Source organism: Pyxicephalus adspersus, chromosome 3 (assembly GCF_032062135.1).
Source record: "Pyxicephalus adspersus chromosome 3, UCB_Pads_2.0, whole genome shotgun sequence".
NCBI lineage: Eukaryota > Metazoa > Chordata > Amphibia > Anura > Pyxicephalidae > Pyxicephalus > Pyxicephalus adspersus.
Window position 1 is genome coordinate 53655682 of NC_092860.1, and position 16385 is coordinate 53672066.

At 37.1% G+C, this 16385-nt stretch overlaps 1 protein-coding gene across 6 annotated transcripts in view; it reads right to left on the bottom strand.

Annotated features, from left to right (window-relative positions):
* EPS15L1 (epidermal growth factor receptor pathway substrate 15 like 1) overlaps positions 1-16385 on the bottom strand; it is a 93462-nt gene that overhangs the window by 27467 nt on the left and 49610 nt on the right. For 5 of the 6 annotated variants that reach the window (XR_011919804.1, XM_072404645.1, XM_072404643.1 and 2 more), the window contains 3 exons: positions 16239-16299; positions 12374-12456; positions 3018-3150 (listed from right to left, as the gene is read on the bottom strand). Coding sequence is in view for 4 of the 6 variants with exons in the window: in XM_072404645.1 (XP_072260746.1) it covers positions 3018-3150; positions 12374-12456; positions 16239-16299 (277 nt within the window). In the remaining 2 variants the exon portion in view is untranslated. Of the gene's footprint in view, positions 1-3015; positions 3151-4350; positions 4448-12373; positions 12457-16238; positions 16300-16385 lie in introns of those variants that run through there. The other variant, XR_011919805.1, reaches the window with a different exon arrangement.

A 16385-nucleotide genomic window follows, 5' to 3' on the forward strand; every position in this document is an offset into this window, starting at 1 on the left:
ACTATAGTGTGATTCCTACTACCATAGTGTGTTCTTCTATAGTGTGATTCCTACTGGATCTACCAGTAAGCTTTGGCACTTCTTCCATTGGCATTCAGATGCTCCAGAGGTAAACTAGATGAACAATGTCACAGAGCTTCAAATTACAGTGGAGTCTTCCGTTCAAATCAGTGTAATGGACGGATCAGTTCCCCTTTCTAACTGATTGAACGGACTGGCAATCTTTTCTTTTGCACCTCCATACCAGCACATTATGTCCATGGACTTTCTTGTTCGTCAACATCACTGGGCGGCAAAAACTTTCCTCAACCAGAAGACCATGTTAAAGGAGATATCGTGACAGTGTTTCTTCACTTTGCACCACTCCGGTATAAAACTCTTGTAACAACATTTTTTGTAAGGGTATGCTTGTTTCTACTGGTTTCAATGGCTAATCTTAATGGGAATTTTAATGAAATAGAAGGTGTTATTTTTTTAAATGGAAATTTAATGATGCTATATTGGTTACTAAGGTAAAGAAAGAAGTTTCTGGAGTAGTAGGCTATAAATAGTAGCACCAATAAATGTATATGTATATATATCTAGGCACATTAAATGGACCCTGTTACCAGACCATTCATTTTGACAGACATATTCTCATAGGATTATGTGAATTTAATATTATTCATTAAAAGACACCCCTCTGTGTGGATGTAGATATATATATATATATATATATATATATATATATATATATATATATATATATATATATATTTGCCATAAGGGCACCGCCATCATGTATGTAACGATAGCAGGTCAAGCTGACACCCTATTTATTCCCCTTCTCTCCTCCCCCTTCTTGCATATATATATAAAATATTGTGTATTGTGACCAGAGGGGTAAATTGTGGAAGAACAGACAGTAATCAGACAATCCAAGAGGAGGGCTGTGCTAGAGACTTGACTCCTCCTGGAGAAGACTTATTTTCTGCCAAGCTCAAAGGCACATTGCAAATAAATAAACTTATTTAGGGCAAGAAAAAACCAGCACACACAAGCATTTAAAATACTTGATTTTTTTTATTTAGGTATTATTCACAATTATTAATGTGCTCCTAAAAAAATGTAAAACACCCTAAGCTTAAAAGTATATGTAAAGCCTAAACTTTACCCCCTTTTTTGGTTCTGGTGAACATTGTCACCAGGGGACTATAAGTAAAGGATCATACAAAACTTTGAATTATCAATGGAAGTGCAATATGGGAAATCTTAAATTGGAACATCTGTTTCAGAGAAATTAACCCTTCACTTCCTGTTATTCAACTGGACAGGATGTAAGAAGACTCTTTAGTTGAAGAGAGGTGGAAAAAAAAACATGAAAAAAAAGTTTTCTTAAGATACACTTTAAGATGAAAAGATCAATTTAGTAGTAGATGGGCCTGAGCCATACCAGTTTCATATTTTTAAAAGCTACAACATCCTCCAGTAGGGGGTGGCTTATATGCTTTAAACCAGTGGTGGCCAACCTTTTTGGTTCCATCGACCACTAAAATTACTGGCTCCTGACTGTGCATGCGCACAGAGCCGGGTGCCAATCAAAGAGGGAGAAACCTCCCCCATTGTGACGTCATTGTGACATAGCCCCGCCCACTCTACCATCGCAGCTCTAAGCCTGAGATGGGAGAGTGGGCAGGTTATGTCCAGAGACACAACCCGCCCACTTCCCTGTGCCTGGGACTTGTACTGGGACGTGTGCCGCGGCTCTGGCTGGTGCGTCCCACCAGTGGGGTCCTTCTCCTGACCCCGCTCAGGGGTGCACTGGCCAGAGCCGCGGACCCCCAAAATTTTCTCCCAGACCATGGGTTGGCGACTGCTGCTATAAACGACTCCTACAAAAAATAACAATATTGGCACAAAATTGTTGCAATGGATGGTAGGAATGAACACAAAGCTTCGGCCATTGAGATCTTGAAATCCAACCTGCCATTTCCCCTCTGCTTTGACAAAAGAGACCAGGACCAGAAGGTTTTATACAGGTGCTTGTAATAGCTTATCATCATCGCAGGCTGGGCTTTTATGTTAACGATTAATTATTATACGATGAAAATGCTCATCAGGTAGCAAGAGCTTTTGGTCTTTCGGAGAAAAAACAGTAATTTCAAAATCTAATTTCACAAATCTGTAGCGCTCAGCACTTCCAGAGACATCTTATTTTTATCAAAATTGTTCCCTTTTCAATGGTCCTCTACCACTTCTACCTATTTGGGTGTCTGTAAAACCTCTGAACGGAAAGGCTTTTCTCTCATTAAGACAATGGTCTCAGATCCCTCATTTGCGGCCTAATCACATTGCTCCCATCAAAATGGACATCTTCCCATCCTTTTTGGCTCTTCCTTTTTCTGTGCTCAGTGGTGGGCAGGAACACACCCTCAGGACTGCTAAGCAATACTTATATTTAAACAAAGCTTGAGGTTTATAGCCCTCAAAAATGTGTACATTTAAAAATTATAATCCAAAACTGTAAGTAGCACCTCCTCAGCACATCATAACTATGAGGGAGGTGGGGTGCAGGTACAGAAAATTCCTACCATGGCACCTTTACATTAAAGTGGAGATGGCATAATGGTTTTCGAGAATGAACAAGTTAAATACTAGCCTATTGTTTTTTAAATTAAATGCAGAGATTAGTGGATTAACTGCTACATGTAATATTTATTCCAGCTAATAGGATAAGAAGCAGGTCTGCATTGTAAGTGAAGATACCAAAAACCTACCCGTAGCATGAAAAGGAAATGGTCAACTAACAGATCACAAGCCATGCTCTCCCTGTGTAATCCACAGGACTGAGCTGTTGGTTTGGCAGATTTGTCATGCACAGAGAGAACATGGCTGTCTCTAGGCCTGCCCATCAGGCCACAAAATGATTACCGACTGTTAGACAACCCTGGTCTTATGAAAACAAACCAACAAGCTTGTCATTTACATGACAAGACAACTAGACTAAAACTAAGGCATGAATATAAAGTGCAGCTTACCACTTGGAGGCTTTGGCCGTGGAGGCACACTTCTTTTGGGAGGCAGTGCTGGCATATCATGTTTGCTTTTAAAGGGGTCCTCTGAGAAACCAGAGCCTGGAAAGGTGGCTGCAAAGGGATCAGGCGTTTGGTGCTGAAAGACAAGGAAAGCAAGAAAATTTGTTAACAAAGTATTACCATTTTTTTGTGTTTACAGCCAACATTAAGACTTGTGTCACACAACCGTCTTTTGTAACATTCCTACTCATAAACAAATAGAAGGTTTCCTATACAAGCTTTTAAATTACCCCAATTTATTTTTGCGTGGAAACTGCAGAAAATGTCTCTGGGTATTTAGTTCAAAATTTATATACGCAGTACTTGAAGCTTTACAAGCAATGAAAAAAATAAGAAAGCCGAACATGACACCTCCAGCAGGCTCCTTCATTCCTACCCTCTGACTACACCGTCACCCGGAGTTTTCAGCAACTTTTTTATTTTCCAATGATTTAGTATTACAAATGACAAAACATGCATGGTAAACCAAGTACATCATTAGGAAGATCTCCAAATATTACAGATCAGACCACTAAGAACCCCTTGGACTACATATTCCATAAACTGCCTACAACTATGCGTGCCTAAGCTGTTATTTGTCAATCTATTGAAATCTACATATGTGTAACCATGCACAGTATGTTACCTTTTTATATGTCTCTATCCTATAATTATAAAAACTGTAACAACTTTTGATAACATAAAAAGATAATAAAGCTATACCAGCTATCGTGTATGGATTACTAAACACGGACTGTGATAATGGCGCAGCAATGATGAGGCAAACACAGGTCCTCCTGCATTATTACAGGCTGAGTTTGTGACTGTAAACAGGGTGGAGAGATGACAGTACTACGTTTATATCTGCAGAAAAAAGTAAAAACAAAATGGATTACACTGGTTCCCTGCATATATTGGCTATTTAGAACACAGATTTACAACATTAACAATGACTGGGCAGTATATCTGTTTGATGTTTTTTTAAAGGACAAAAACAATTTTCTTTCAAAAATGAGGCAATTTCTAATTGACCCTAAACTTTTGGAACTGAATATAGTTATGAAAAAGTGCTTATTTTTTACATTTGCTATACTAGGATTAAATCTGAAAACAACAAACTGTTTCAAGGGCAACAAAAAAAAAATATAATAAAAAAAATCTAGTTTAGTGTTTTTGCTATAAACATATTAAAAAAAAATTATTTTCTAATCGGTATCCGGCAGCCGTTGATATTTGTTACAAGATCAAAGGGGTTTTTGAAAGCAAAGTGGTTTCCTCTGTTATGTTTTTAATTCACCTTAGTGTTGGAAAGCAGAGAAATAAAAGGTAGGAATGAGTGGGTGGCCACACTACTTTGTCTTCCTCTATCAATTGTTCTTTTTCATGCTGTAATCCTGCAATGACATTATGGGCACAGCAAGCCTCATCAGTACAGACTACAATGGTTGACAAGAGTGCATCTACAGATGTAATAATACAATTTGGCATTTGCATTTAATCACTGAAGTTAGTTTGTCCTTAAAACTAACTTCTGGCAAAATATTTATTTAAATAAAATCAGTGATATACTGTACTATAGAGACACCAGTAGCAGAACACATGAGAAGGATTTTCTTGTGTACAGTGACCCATATCATAATGGACAAATCTGATGTGGGATATCCCAGGCAGCAATGCCGGACTAGAAGGAAAATCTAGAGCAGTGGACAAGCCAAGGTCTGCAGGAGACTGATAACAGATTACAAGCCAGCCCAAAGGGCTAAACAAGAAACACAAACCTAGTCACAGACAGACATGACAACCAGAAACCCAGGACCACAAGAATACTGATGCAAAGGCCAGAAACAAAGAAGAATCTGATCACCATTAAGGAAGATGCCTCAAATGGTTAATTATCAGGAATATATGCTTATGCTCACTAAAATAAGTAAGCAAATAGAACTAGTTGTATTAAAGACTGGTGCTGTTTACAAAAGCAGTGGGCTCAGCTTTAAAGCAAAAAAGAATAACGAGATTATAAGCAGGAAAAATGGTAACAAAGAATTCACACATTTATTTTTTGATAATATAAATGTGCCACTCAGAAAGCTGATGCAAGTATGTGCAAAATGTCTGGTGTAACATAGTTTACATAAATCAGTCTAAACAACCAGATGAACTTCACATAGGATCACATAGAAAAGTATTCTTTCTATTATATAAAAAAGATGAATATGGCAGAGAGACATGCCGCTGGCTTGGTGTGTGTTAACATTGTGTGCCCATAAAACATAATTGGGGTGGCCACCTGTCTTTAAGTATTCTCCTCTGAACTCCAATCTGAACATATGCTCAAACCTCTCTCTTCTCTCTATGTGTAGTCACCTAGTACTTTTTTTTTTTAATCACCTTGACCATGTATTGTGCAATTTCTGCACAAATTTAGTGCACAAATGCTGCCCTCTGTGACCATGAACACAGATAGGGTGTATTAGTGCAAGGAAGACCAGCTCTTACCGCTCATGCTTCGCCTCACTCGCTGCAGGCATGCTGTACACGTTATAGTGTTTACAATAAACTCTAAAACTTGGTTATCAGTTCTTCTCTGCCACTGCTGAAAGCATAATATCTCACAAACCTCCGTTTCTGTGTATTATGTCTGTGCTCATGTAGGCACCTAGCACAGGAGGTGGTAGTACTATGGCTCACTGAAGTGCTTTGTGACTCCACTAAGTTTAGCAGATGTGTGTGTGAAATTAACACAAAAACAGAAAAGAAAACTTCATCAAGGTCAAGTGAGTAATTACAGCACTGTCTCTCAAACTCTGAATCAGCACACAGGCATTCCTGGACAGGCTGCATTTGCATGCAATTCACCCTAGATAATGCACACACACAAACTTGAAACAAAACAACTAGCAGGCTTTAAATATGATTCACAGTATGATTGCAAGTAAAGTCACTAGTACCATTACTAAGCAGTCTGTTTCTCCACAGGCCTCTTGGTGAATGTTATATACTAATCACTTTATTTCACCAGAATCATTAGCTGGGGGTTTTGTGGAGATATGAAAGACACCACAAACATTAGAGTTGTCAATAGTCATATAAAGGCTGTAGGTTTTTGATGAGTCAAACATAATACGGTATAGATGATACCATCTTAATGAACACAATAAAAAAGCTCAATACTTTTTATTCTTTGATATCCTCAAAATATTCCTTTAAAAGTTTGCTAGGAGAAACATGATTTTGTACTTGTACTCAAGAGACAATACAAGTTTTCATTTACAAAGTTACGGGAGGGTTGGACACAAACAAACTTGGCAAAAAAAACTGTAAGAATACAAGCCACTAACAACCCCAAGAAAAAGCAACTAAGGTCTGCCTGCGGTTTCAAGAACACTTTGAAGGACATTTTCTAGAAGCTGGCATCAATGAGCCCACTGCATGCATCTGCTAGAATTACATAATGAAAGACCAAGTGGCAAACCATGCGTGAAAAACAAACTATACCCCATGTGAAACCACCTCAAGAAGCAATAACTTTTTCTGCATGACTTTAAGCCATATTGTTGTAGATTTGCTGGTGTGCTCATTGTCCTGTTGCATGATCCAGTTTTAGCCATGCTTCAATTGTTGCACAGATGGCCCCACATTTGACTAAAGAATACTTTGGTACACTCGGTGACTGAAAGTTGCCCAAGCAAGACCTGTTGCCCAAATCATCACCTCTCTATCACCATGGTTGATTGTTAGTATAAAGTGTTTGTGCAGGTATGTTGTGTTTGGTTATTGTCAAATGTAGCACTTTGCATTATGATGGAACATCTCTCTTTTGGAAATGTTTGTCCAAAGGACATTGATCCAAAAGTCTTGTGCTATGTTCAGGAGCAACTCTGCAAACACACCTAAGCTGTGCTGTCATATTCTTTTTAGATGGAAAAGACTTTCTCCTGGTTCTTTCTAATTATACTTTCATGATTAAAACTATGCTAATTGAGGCATGTGGAGTCTGAGATGCAGTACTTGTATTGTTGTCTCACTTTAGAGTGATTTTTCTGGCATGTCTTGAATGATTTCCACTTGTGAATCATTTTTATCACTGCAGAATGGTGGACTTCAAATTGTTTGGAAGTGGCCTTATAAAGCTACGTACACACGTCAGATTTTTATCGCCCGATAATCGGCATCGGCCAATTATCGGGCGAAAATCTGCCGTGTGTACAGTCGGTGTCGTCCATCGTCCGGACGACCGACCTGCCGGATCCACGGATGATGGACGACAGCCGATCCTAATGAAAGGGAAGGGGAGAGCGCGCAGCAGGGTGCCGCTCCTTCGCTCTCCCCCTCCCCTATCCATAGAGCATGAACGGTTCTGTATGTACAGCACCGTTCATGCATCGTGCACTCCCTTGTCGTTGGAAAGGATCGTGAAAGATCCTTTCCAACGACAAAAATTGGAAGTGTGTACGCAGCTTAACTCTTCCCATACTGATCAACAGTAACAACCACTTCTCTTAGATCATTGCTGATGTCTTTCCTATTTGGCATTTTGATAACACACACCTGAATAATTTAAGACCTGAAAATGGCGGATTGATCTTCAAGTTTCAAAGTAGAGTGAACTGCATTAACAAAAACTCAGTCTCTCATAATTTCGAGTGAAAGTCGACTTTGATCAAAGTGAAACTTGTCCAGCAGGGATCAGTGACTCAGACTCGATCACTATGGCTGAGGGTTTTAAAAAAGCTAATGCATTGGGCCAATCAGATGCAGAATTTATGAATGATTACGTGGGAGCATGATTATAAGCTCAGTGGTCACTGTCAGCAAAGGAACTGTGTGAACCTGGCAATAGGTATGTTTGACTGTAGCAGAAATTTTAGCTAACAAGGCAGGTGACACAACTACTACCACCAAAGCCATCACAGAATAAGCAGATGATGAATAAGATTCTATAAGCACAGGATAACATGATTTTATATAGCATGGTCTCAAGTACTCAGAAAACCCAAAAGGAAGGTCAGGCAGAAGAATTTGATCAAAGTCACTATAAGCAACAGAAATAGACCAAAGATTGTATTTCCACGTGGCTTTTGCAAGCGGAAGCAGCAACAGGAATATGCTTTCTGGGGTCTTTATGGCAGGAAGGAGAGAACAGATGATATCAGTACTCAAGCCCACAATGCTTTTGCACTGCAGAAACTGATCTACTTAAGGATGGAATAAGTCCTCAGGAGATACGACAAGTGCTGAAGCAATGGTAATACACCTTAAGACAATTCCCAGGCTTACATGTTTTCAAACAGTGTCTCAAAAGTGCCCTCCTTGGATCCCAGTGCCCAAAGACAACTTCCAGGATTCAACACAATTTCCAAGACCGCAGGCTCTGGACAAGACACTCCAAAGCCACTATGGATAATTTAAATCAAAGAGATTGGCTCAGGCTGCAATGCTGAGGTGTCTCCACTTAAGAGATGGGAGAAAAACTGCTACGGTAGTAAAAATAAATTATTTTTTTTAAAAGCCAAAACGAAATAAAGATATCCATTCTCCTAGAACAATGGCCAACAAATGAGGCATGCTGGTAGTAGGAGGGATTTTTCTGGGCTAGGTTACAGTTTGTTTGCCAGTGTCAGTACTTTTGCAGGTGGCAGTATAACCGAAAGGTGAGGATTTTCTGTATTCCTCAATAGACCAGAAAGAAATTGGTTTGCTCCAACCTGCCAAGAGAATCTATAGATTTAGATTAAGAAACATAAGAAACAGAATGCCATACTAATCACATAGTTAGCAGCAAAGATAGCATCTGTATTCCACTGCTACGTATAAACTTTTTGCAATAATCAGATCTTTTTGTGCAGCCTAAAGAGAAATTCTCATGCAGATCTATAGGGTAATTAAAATAAAAATAAGCCTTGCAAAGCTTATCTGTACAATCAGTGGAGAAGTTTATCTGTGGTTATGCTGGCAGTGATGAGAAAGTTCTCATAAAAGAAAATGACAGATCTTTGCAAGCACATCTCAACCTACCATACTAAATTGTGCAAATAATTAAAAAAGTTAATAAAGGTTAAAGTCAAATTTTGCAGCTAATAATAATAAAAAACAAAACAAAATGTAAGAAAATGAAAAACATTGAAGAACAAAGACAAAAAGAAATGCAGAAGACTTAGCTAAGTGTTAAATAAACTCTCCACTACTAGCCCAAGATTTCCTTCACAGTACCGTAATAACCAACTGTTCTTTTCTAAATGCAGATATCCTAGTGATGCAACTGATATTGTTCTGATAAGATAGAACACAGCTGTGATAAAAAAAAAATTTTTATACATGATGACTATTTCTGTCTGTGAAGTGTATGCAGCGGTGTATAAAGTTTGGTTAAGGCACAAAGTCCATGGAAAACAATAGTTTAGAATATGCACAATTGTTAGGATGTCTCTTCCCACCCCATCAATAGAGTGGAAAAATGTGCAGACTTTTGCTTTTCAGCCAATGACACAAGTTTTGCTTTGAATGGTAGGCCAGGTTTAATTTTATGAACATATTTTGTAGTCACTGCATCAGATGTGACAAAATTCTTTTTGAGAGTGTATTTTGTAATTTGCCCAGATAAATCTGCTGCTTGTATCCAAGCACATCTCCTGATAATGTAAATATAAGTAAAAAATGCTCCAAGATTATTTTACTTTTTACGATTCAATAAAAATTAGAAACACTCATGAACACAAAAAAATGTTTAGCAACAGGGGGATTCTATTTGGGCTGCAAGCATTAGTGTTGTTCATATTGTGCAACAACAGTGGTATAATTTCCACAACTTTGTAGTTTAAGAGCTAGACCAGACACACCTTTGATGTGCATGAGATAGGTTTCCTTTGCACAGAACTGTCTGCGTACAGAGTATTCATCAAAAAAAAAAAATCAAAGATGTTTTGCAGTCAGTGATACTTTACTTTCATATAGAGTTATAACTAAGTGTAAAACTCCAGTTACCAGACTGAGGTAAACACTGGAACTGAAGATGAAAAGTATAGAATTGTATTTTGACTAAACGCCTAGTCTTTCTCTCCTTTTTTGTGCTGGTAAGAATGAACTGAAATACTTGTCACTTGTAGGTATGGGTGAGGATGAGATTTACTGCCCTGCTAACATGTGACCCAACTGTGAGCCTCATGATTGGCCTAGCACTTTCACATAGGGCCACAGGAGATGTTCTTTATTAGCTCTGACAAGTCTGTTTGGAGCGTACACAGTAATTTTCTTCCTGACAGTTTGAGCAGGAAGCAATGCACAAAGCACAATTTAGGTGATTAGGAAAAGAGTTTTGCTTTCTGCATGCCCACCTCATACTTGAAGTTTTAGTACAAAATTTAACTGTATTGTGATATCAATTGCATCCCTGTGTTCATTTGTTGTTTGTGAAATGGATAGGCAGCATAAGGCCAAATTCCTATTAAAAATTATATATATATATATACTAAATGAAATGACCATAGACATTGTTTACTAAACATACTATGCTTTAGTTTCCCCCTGTGCTCTTCTACATTCATCATCTGGAACCCCACATCTTGTATAACTTATTAAGAGGGATTATGAATGCCATGAAAACTAGATAAAGCAAAGTGAGGAGTAAAGCTATTCCTACACAGAACATCTAAGTTTATTTCTATGCATTTCTATGTATTATAACATCAGAGTGGGAAGGTATTCCTTTCACAGAATATTGCTAATTTTTATATGGATTATTTATTTTAATATTTAACCATTGCTCTACAGAAAGAGATGCCAAAGCAGGCCAAAAAAGCAGGCACTTCCAGAAAATGCGGGGGGTAGTGCCGATCTCACTGTGCATGCGTGAGATCAGCACTTTTTTTTTCTTAACCAAAGAAAAAAAGACCATAAAAATGGGGAGGAGGATCAACAAAAAAAAGGAGGCGGTGTATATATCCTAGGAGGCTGCAGCCTTCCCGTTCAGTCTTTACCAGTGCTGTAGTAAAAACAGAAGAGGCAGGGTCCCCCGTTAAAATAGTTTTTAAAAAAAAATAATTTTTTTACCTTATATAAAAAGGCTTTCTACCATTTAGTAAAAATATGTGATGATTTGGTTTTACCTTCCAATACATGACTATATACAGGACTATTGCACAAAAAAACAAACAAAAATGTGTTTTGTGACCTGCCTGAATTTTCCAGGGCCAAATTACAGAACATATCCCCCAAATGGTATTTCGGTGCAGCAGAGGCAGTTGCTGTTAGCTAACTTGCAGGAAGTCAGGACATGTGAAGAGATCAAAAGGTACTTCTCAGTACCTGCAGCTTTTTAAAAGAGGCAAAATATGAAGGAATGCAAATCTATTTTAAATGTTATGTACTGAATATGTTTTTGTCCAGACTTATATGTCTAACGAATATTGACCTAGTACAAGCAGTATAAAGGTTGTATGGGGTCCTTATTTTTAAAAACTTAAATTCATTTCATTAGAAGTACAATGTAGGTTAAAGAAAAACTGAGAATGTAAATATTTCTGTGAAAACAAGATAGCATTTCATAGATAAAACCACATTTGCCTTGTTTATTACACCTTACAGCTATAGAACTTTGAAGTGGTAAGAGAGATACTAGAGAGCTCAAGGTTTCAGTATGAGCAGACTGTAAATGCTCAGTGTGGTAATGGTGACACCTAGTGGGTGAACAAAAATCAATCAAAAAGTTCTCCTAAAGACTTCCAGTACACTAAGCATCTTAAAGTGAAATATTAGAGAAACAGGTAAATAAACAGTTCAAACACATATATGTTTACCTGCTAGGCGTGTGTGTGAATTTTGGGCAAGCATTCTTGTAGTACAAATGCCTCTTCTAGACACTGATCACTTTCCTACTTCCTGGAATAGCATTAAAGTTTGCTGAGCCAACTGTCTGCTCAATGGACTAGGGTAAATATGCAAACTTACAATCCAGTATATCTGCGATCCTGTCCAAACATGGACTATAGTTACTACAATTTGACTTTATTAGTAAATATAGTAACTACAGTCAGGTAGTGTGCAGTGATTTGGGACTAATTTAGGATGCATTATGCCAGATATTTGTATTGAAATTTATGGTGGTAGTTTACTAGTGTATTATATGACCCTTAGGGTGCTCTATATATATGTTTTTAATTTTTATATTCATTTACATGAAAATAAACTTTGAGCGTTAAGAAAGTGGTTGTAGCCAAAAAGGTTGTTATGGCTCATGAATTAGCTTTTAACATACCTTGCTGACAAAAAAAAGTTTATTAAGCTTTGTTCTCAGAGTTCCTTTAAATATCAAGACTTCTACTTACCTTAGACATGTGGCTAAAGTCTGCAAAGCTTTCGTTACTACTGAATGCACTGCTTCCAAAGGGATCCAGCGTTCCAAATGGATCTATAATACAAGCAGTATGTTAAATAAAAGACTACCATTACCCCATAAAAGAAAAATGCATTTCATTTTATTATTTAGTGGTTTTCTCAAACAACTCTCTTTACCAAAAATTGTCTGGCCTCTAGAAAGTAAATAAAACTCAAATGCTAAGTTTATGAAAATCTTGAAACCCTTTGTTAAATTAAAAAATAGTACAGAGAGTACTACAACATATCAAATGTTTTTACAAATGTGAAACAAGCAACAAAAGACTGAAAAGACTGTGTAATATGAAGAAAGAAAGAAAAATTGGTGGAAGATCCCATCAATTATAACAAAATAGGTAAATAGGCAGCAGGTCAGCAAGAGGAGTGCGTATAAAAAAGAATCCTAGAGAAGTACAGAAGTAAACTAGGTAGAGATATGCCCCTGCTGCATGAGTGAAAAGTGCAACAAGAATAAATATCAGCCTAATATTGTAAAGTATTTGGGAATGTCATATTATTGCACAAAATGCCATAGAAACATCCAGGCAGTTAACACAAATATCTGTTCGCAGGGGACAAGGTCACATATTGGGTGGGTATGATCTCCATGCCTAGGTAGCACAGCAGACACAATTCTGTGGTGCAGATAACGACATGGACTCACTTCAGAAAACTACTGTCTGTTAAAAACCATTTGATGCTACATCCACAAATTCAGGTTAAAACTCCATGCAAAATTAAACAATATATGAGATAATTCAGAAAAGCTTTAGTCAACTGAGCGATGTTCTGATGAATCAAAATGTGGAATTCTTAGAAATCATTCTATTTTTAGAAATCGCGGATGATGCCTTTTTGTGTGAAAAACAAGCACAACCATCCCACCTACTATCAGTGAACAGTTAAAAAAAAAAAATCAGCATCCATGATGGTTATAGTGTGTAATACTGCACATGGCAAGGGTAGCTTGTATATTTGGAAAGGCACCAAAAATTCTGAACAATATAGACAAGTTTTGAAACATATGCTGCTGTTTAGACAGTTTTTCTCAGGGAACGACTATAAAAAGAATCTGGTTGTTAAACTGGCCTTCCCACTGTCCAGGTTTGTCATCCACTAAAAAAGTGTCAAGTTCCAAAACAAGAATAAAACAAAATAGACCCCAAAGTGTTGATCAGCTAAAATCCTAAATCAAGTAAAAATGTGACAAGATTTCAAAATACAGCATTTGGTCTACTTAGTTCCCTTAACTTTTACAAAGTACTGTTAAAAGAAGGGGTGATGCAACACATGGTAAACAAGCCTGTCACAACTTAAAAATCCAACAGGAGTATAAACAAATATTATAAAATAACATTTTTCAGTTTCAACATTTGTTATGCTGTCTTTGTACTATATTCAATTAAAAATATAGGATATAAATGATTTTCAAACTCACTATGCGCCTCCATTTATATTTTACAGTTCATTTTTGTGTTTAAATGCTCATCTGTTTTAATACTATTCCATGTTAAAAACATTTAATGGCCCACTTTTCACAGCACTCATTCCTCTAAGACATTATAGATATGTATAGACATTTCAATAATATCAGCTTGGTGTTTACTAAAATGAAAGCTTCACATATATTGGATGGGCCTCGTTTTTACCAAACAGACCTGTAAAAGGTAAAATTAGAATTCAATTTAGCTTATCCCCTTCTTTCGCCTATGCTGCCAAGGCAAGCATGATGACACCATCCTTACAAGTAGAATACAGAGGAATCCAAAGATGACAAAATCTCATTGGAAAACGCTAATTGAAATGAACTGGAGAATCTTCTAGTGAAATTTTGCCTTCTTTTTGTTCCAGGGACAGTGACATCATCGTGAGCAATGAGTAAGACAGAGGTATTATTATTAATATTAAAAATAAACAGGATTTTCATAGCACTAACATATTACACAGAGGTATGCATGTATAATTGTAACTTTCTATGCATTACAGGTTTATTTTTCACATAATTATATGTAATGTGAGAAAGGAGAGGAGGCCTGACCACTGAAGTCTCTTCTCATTAAACTTTGTCTTTAGTGGCTGGCATTGTGCACAGGGTCACAGACAAAACTTTTCAGTCAGCAATTGTCTGAAATGTCTTTGAATGCTGTAACATTACCATCATGAACCCAATAATTTGTAGAGGATTGCACATACATTTACCCAAATAAGGTCAGGTGACCAAAAACTTTTAAACATGGAATGTATATCTTACTTACATCTGCGGTGTTATAAAAATGCATATAATGTTAACACCCTAATCTGTACAAAAAAATTATATAATCTGTGAGTTTATATTGTGAAGAAAGTGTCCTTGAATGTATCAAAGGAAAGGAATGTTTTTGCTTATGAGTAAAAGAACTCTCCTCCAGAAAGCAAAGTTGTTACTACCTCTTTCCCCCTGTGGGAGTTGGCTTCAAACACACTACCAGTAACTTACCAGTTGTCTTCTGCATTTTTATGCAAACAGACATCCTAAAATACCTCTGAGAGTTTTGTCATTTACATGTCTCATGCTCTGCCCAAAGAACAAGCTGTTACAGCTCCAAAGGTGGACAGGAAGATTGGGGAAAAGAGAAAATATCTTAGCAATAATTTTACACTACGAAGTGGCAACAGTATTCCTGAAAAATTAATATTGCTGCTCACTAAATGCATCCTTTCAAGACAGGACTTTGGTCATCAACTCTTAGCTTAACAGGAGTGGAAAGATTACACTAAAATATTTAGAATAATGTATAGTTGGAAATACATTTAATTTAAGAATCATAAACAAAATGTAAAAATAGGTCTTAGTCAAATTCTAGAAAAAAATAGTTCCCAGCCAGAGTTTGAATCCTTCCCTATTGCATACTGGTGATTATTAGCAGGGCGAGGACACTGTTACTCTCACACCACTCAAATTTTTTTTCTGGGTGCCAGATGGTCTTAAATAGTACCTGCAGCTTCTGACTAACTTGGGTGGCAGTGAGTACTGAGAAAAAAAGAAAAGGCCCTGAATATTTTAGGAAAAGGCAGGTTTAAAAGAAAAAATGAAAACATACAATGGGGGAACAACATAATTAGTAAAGGCTAATTCTGTAGGGAAGTTTCATTCATACCGAAAAACAATTATTGCAATACTGCTAAGCATATAACTTTTAAGCAGCAGATCCTCTTGGATCAGTAACGCAATGAAACATAAGAGTTATAAGTGGTAACTTAAATGGTCCAGTTTTGCCAAACATGTGTCTCATAGGAGTACAAGGATGGCGGCATCTAAACCAAGTATTTTCTTTTTACATTGGTGACAGACTTTGAAAAAAATCACTGCTCTTTGGCCTCAATGGTATAAACAAACCCCACTTTAGCAATAGATATACTCGTTCATTGGTGTCTCTGATAATGCTCCTCTGACTTTTGGATTAGTAGGAGTAAGATTTCAAACACTATTCTTACCATTAGATTTCTGGATAATCAGGATATATTCCAATTCTTCGAAAAAAAACAGAATATAAACAACTATTTTAAAATACCCTTATTCCAGGACTCATTATCTTGTTGTCACTGCACATAAACTGCAGTTGAGACCTACCAGTGTGCAAAATAAGTCCCAACAGCTGCCAGCTGGACAGTCCTGAATTAGGCCAATATACCTGACACTTAGCAAAAGGTTAGTGTCCCATACTAAAAGTTTTAGCATAAAACTAAAATCCTTGCCAAGTTAATACCATGTAATCATATAATATCTATCAAAACTGAAGGTCATGTTAACATAATTATAACCCAACGCTCACTCACCTGATTCTTTCTTTGGCAGTGTTGAGGAGGAGAAGGGATCTCTGCTTTCAAAAGGATCAGACTGTTGTGACAGAAATAAATACAAACTAGTAAATGATAAAGTCTCAATCATTGAATTTATGCTTAACCATAGGAGAGGATGGCATT